Consider the following 5,085-nt stretch of genomic DNA (forward strand, 5'->3'; position numbering starts at 1 on the left):
CAACAAAGCCAGTTTGTTTAACTGAGCATTTCTAGTTAGATTTTTCCTTAGAAATAAATTTCAGTGTTTTGTTTCTCTGTTTTAAGTCTAACAAAAAGTTGAATTTTGAAAATTTCTGATCCTTGAATGTCTTAAATTTATGGATCATTTTCTTTCACTTTTCTTTCAAATTAACCAATTATTTCTGAAGTTTATTTATTTTTTTATATTTATATTTGCAAAAAGCAGTTTAAAAAAGTCATTCCACACTCATTTTCCAGCCACTTTCCCTAAAGCTATCTCCTCAGTAGGCATGTTACTTGAAATTAGCATGATCTTAAGAGACTGTTTCATTATTTTACCATTTCATAATGTAGGTCTTCATCTTTTTAACCTCTGATATGAATTTATTTGCTGATATTTGCCTCAACATTTCTGATACCAATTTCTGTATCAGAAATTAGTGTGGATAATCCAATTCTCCACCACATGTCTCTCAGCTTGCTGGACTGTGGTAGCTTATATAGTGCTTTGATGCTGGAAGCTGTGCCACTTGTATTTTAAATATCAGAAGACTCACTCATGGTGGAAAGTTTTCAGTGAAGTTTACAGACTAAGAAAAAGTAGGGGCAGACCACTTCTGAATGGTTATATACTGTACATACTATGAATAGGAGAAGAACATTATCTGATGTAGTTTAGGAAGATGAGCTTCTTAGGCTGGAAGTCACTCAAAATGTGAATGCAGAAGAGCTGCCTCCTTATGATAAAGTTGACTTTAAATGTGTAGATGAAGCAGAGATTTGGGGGTCTTCATGTGCTGATGGGATGTAACTCAATATGAGGATAAATAGCTGCAAACATCCTTAATAATCAGAACATGGAGTGTAGGAAGTATAAATCTAGGAAAATGTGAAAATTTCAAAAATAAAATGGCATGCATAAAAATTGATATCCTAGGCATGAGTGAACTCAAATGGACTGGTATTGGCCATTTTTAATAAGACAGTCATATCATTGACTATGCCAGAGTGACAAATTGAAGTGGAATTGTGTCACAGTCATTGTCAAAAATAGCAAAGTAAGATCTTTCTTGAAGTACAATGCTGTCTATGATAAGATAATATCCAAATGTGTACAAGAAAACCAGTTAATACCACTGTTATTAATTTATGTATAAACCACTAAAGTCAATGACGATGAAATTGAAGAATTCCACCAACTTCTTCAGTCTAAAATTAATCAAACATGACATCAAGTTGCATTGATAATTACTGATTATTGAAATGCAGAAATTGGAAACAAAGGGAAGCGATCAGTAGTTTGGAAATATTATCTTGGTGGTAGAAATGATGCTAGAGATTGCATGATAGAATTTTGCAAGATCAAGGACTTATTCACTGCAAATACCATTTTCTCAACAACATTAAAAGGCAACCTCACAGCTCCAGGAACTGATGAAATACAAATAGAGATCTTTCAACAAACTAATGGTCCACTGGAGGCTCTCATTTATCTATGACAAGAAATTTGGAAGACAGTTGTCTGGGTAACCAATTGGAAGATATCCATATTTGTGCCCATTCCAAAGAAAGGTAACCTAATGGGATATGGAAATCATTGAACAATGATATTAAAATCACAAGAAGGTAAACTTTTGTTGAAGATAATTAAAAATTGGTTGGAGGCCATTTATTTTCAGTGGGAGACGAAGGAAGAGGTCAGCTTGGAGATGCTGTGGTCGTCCATAGCTACCTGGTCGGTGCCCATGGGCTTTGTTTGTTCTGTGCCTCATCTCTCCTAGGAATGGGAGTCAGGCTTCTATGTTGGGCAGGAGCCTCTGCTGCCATAGTTCCCAGCTTGAAGTCTCCAGGACTTCTCTCAAACTTGTGTGCTGAGGAGACTCAGATGTTGGCCTCAGCTCCCAGGCTGAACTCAGCAGATTGGCCCATGAAAACATCTGTTCTCAGACAAAGGAAAGGATCCAGCAAAAAGCAACACTTAATATCCTGGGCTTGGCAACAAGGAAGAGGACAGGTAATGGAAATGCTGCATTAGGAGAAGCAGACGGAAAGGTGACAAAGAAGCTGAAGATGGGTGGTGGAGAGAGGTATAACATTCCAGTTCCCCAGTCTAGAAATGGTAGTAAGAACCAACAACAGCTTAATAGACAAAAGACCAAGGTTCAGAATTCCCAGATGAATATTGTTCATAAAAAAAAAAAGGAGGACATGCTTATAATTCACCAAGTTGCACGGCAGGCCATGCAAAATGGAGGGAAGAACAAAGTATATTTCCCAAATAATCAAAATTGGAACTCTAGTTTGTCAAGCCCCAGCTTACTTTTTAAGACCCAAACAAATCAGAATTATGCTGGAGCCAAATTTAGTGAGTCCCCATCACCAAGTGTTCTTCCTAAACCACCAAGCCACTGGGTTTCTGTTTCCTTTAGGAATCTTTCTGATAAAGAAATAATGAAATTTCAACTTAAAATCTTACTTAAAGTACAGGTATAAAATAAAGTATTATTGTTTAAATTAAAACTTCCTAAAGAATAGTCAATGGATGTGAAACAAATTCTCTAGGGAATTAATCTATTTGTGTAAAAACGCTAATTAATGTAGAAAATGTGATTAGACTTGTGTGCACTGTAATGTAATGAACATATCAGTGTAATTTAAAATTGCTAAATATTTACTTGATACTGTGTTCTCATATAACTATTATTTGTTGGAAACTAGTGAATCAATTTAGCATCTAACTAAAACAGACAAGGATTGAGAACTAGTCAAACATTTGGAAGTTTAATGTCCTAGAAACGCTTGGCGAGTAATAGCCAACCTGATGTGTATTGCCCAGAAAAAAATGTGAATTTTTATTGAGCTGTATTTTAATAGTTGTATAGTGGTGAATATGGGAAAGGGCTTATTAAAATGAGGCACAACACACTTCAACAGCCTTGTTTTTTACATGCAACGGATAGCTGCCTGCCAGCAAGTACACCATTTTTATAGACAGTATTGGGTGGCCACTGAATAGCTTTCAAAATACATTTTTGTATTATAGCACTGCACAAGCTACTGACAATGGTCTTGCCTCAAATCATCCCTGCAGAGCTTGCTTCAAGTGGTAGCGGGAGATTTTTATAATGTGAAAGTTTTATGTATCTAGGAAAGTAAGAGCCGTGTAAATATATATAATAAACTTGTAGCATATGTAAAGTTTTGTTGGCCTTTATCCTACAAAAATAGACTTATTTTAGTATGAATTTGCTGAATGTTAAGACCACAGACTGTTTTTCAAATACTATAGACTAATTTTAAAGGCTCAAAATAACTTGTTTTAAAAGTTTGCCCTTGTGTTGAAGTGCCAGTGTATGTATAATTGATTTGGTTGCAAAATGTATTGCAAAAGTAAATTTTAGGGTAAGTTTTATATAATGGAAAGGTTAAAGCTGCTCAAACACTATTTTTAGAAGATATAAAATCCAGTACAAAAGTTTTTTTTTTTTCATAATCCCAAAAAGTCTAATTATTAAAAGTCCCTCCCAAACCTATAAGGTTCATTTTGGCTTTCACCGATTTTTGTCACCTATGATATTAGTCGATTATTCAATGCTCAGTGTATTTGTCATAAATAAGTATAACCCAGGGGGACCATTTATGCAAAATTTGTAATTTCTAACATTTTGATAGACATGTTTTACCTAAACTTAAAGGTAGCTAAATGATAAATTAATCCAAAAGTAAAAGAAAAGTGGTGGTGTGAGGTTAATTAAAAGAATTGATTACAAAGGTCTTATATTCTGGTTTGGTAGTTCTTTAGACGATTGGGCATTCTAAAAACTAATAACTTATGTACATCAAAAGACTTCACCAAGAGAGAGAACAAACAAGATTGCAGATCAGGTGGAAGTGCAATGAAGAGCTCTGTCAGCAGCAACACAGAATACTGGACCAAGCAGGATCACGGATGATGCCAGAACTCTGAACCACATATAAAGGGATATTTATGATGTTTGAAGGCTTACAGCTAGGGGAATTTGTAGCAGAAGCAAGAAATCTATTGCTTTCTAATTCAAGATGCTCAGCTGTTCCTGGAGCCACCATCTTGGGAGAGATCAAGTGGAAGAAGGATCAGAGCAGCCACAGAAGCCTGACAGAACCACGGAGATAAAGGTGTGGGCATTCTTTTTTTAAAATCTGTTCATTGGTCTCTCACTGTCTGCGCACTTCATTCTTCTTGGATCAACTTACGGAAGCAGCAGTTAAGAAATCAAACAATGTATTGCATTGGGAAAATCTGCTGCACAAGACTTTTTTGAAGTGTTAAAGAGCAATGATGTCAACTTCAAGACTAAGCCATGGTATTTTCAATAACTTCATATATGCATGCAAAAGCTGGACAGTGAATAAGGAAGACCATAGATGGATTGATGCTTTTGAGTTATGGCATTGGAGGAGACTACTGAAAGTGCCATGGGCAGACAAAAGAACCAACAGATCTGTGTTGGAAGAAGTGCAGCTAGAGTGCTCCTTGGAGGCCAGAATGGCCAAACTTTGTCTCTCATACTTCGGATGTATTGTCAGGAGGGACAAGTCCCTGGAGAAGGATATCATGTTTGGCAGGGTGGAGGGTCAGAGAGAAAGAGGAAGACCCCTTGCAAGATGGATTGGCAAAGTGGCAGCGTCAATGGGCTCAAGCGTGGCAATGATAGTGAGGTTGACTCAGGATCAGTCAGTGTTTTGTTCCGCTGTGCATAAGGTTGCTATGAGTTGGTATTGACTCGATGGTAGCTAAGAACAGCAACACAACACATCTACAAGAAAAAGCCAAATAGCCTAATTAAAAAATGGGCACAGGACATGAACAGATACTTCACCATGGAGGAGATCCAGGCATCCAGCAAACATATGAAGAAATGTTCACGATCACTAACCATTATAGAGATGCAAATTAAAGCAACAATGAGATATCATCTCACACTAGCAATAACAGCAAAGATAACAAAAAGTAGAGGACAATAAATACTGACGAGGAAGCAGAGTGACTGGGACCCTCCTATATTGTTGGTAGGAGTTCAAAATAGTCCAACCACTCTAGAAA

General features: G+C 36.6%; 1 protein-coding gene across 1 annotated transcript; it reads left to right on the forward strand.

Moving 5' to 3' along the window:
• The first annotated feature begins 2,072 nt into the window (after positions 1-2,072).
• Positions 2,073-2,495, forward strand: LOC102827120 (proline-rich nuclear receptor coactivator 2-like). Its single transcript, XM_006861796.1, has one exon. It carries the CDS (start codon positions 2,073-2,075, stop codon positions 2,493-2,495), a length of 423 nt encoding a protein of 140 aa, XP_006861858.1.
• Positions 2,496-5,085: the final 2,590 nt, after the last annotated feature.

Source organism: Chrysochloris asiatica, unplaced genomic scaffold (assembly GCF_000296735.1).
Source record: "Chrysochloris asiatica unplaced genomic scaffold, ChrAsi1.0 scaffold00043, whole genome shotgun sequence".
Lineage (NCBI taxonomy): Eukaryota > Metazoa > Chordata > Mammalia > Afrosoricida > Chrysochloridae > Chrysochloris > Chrysochloris asiatica.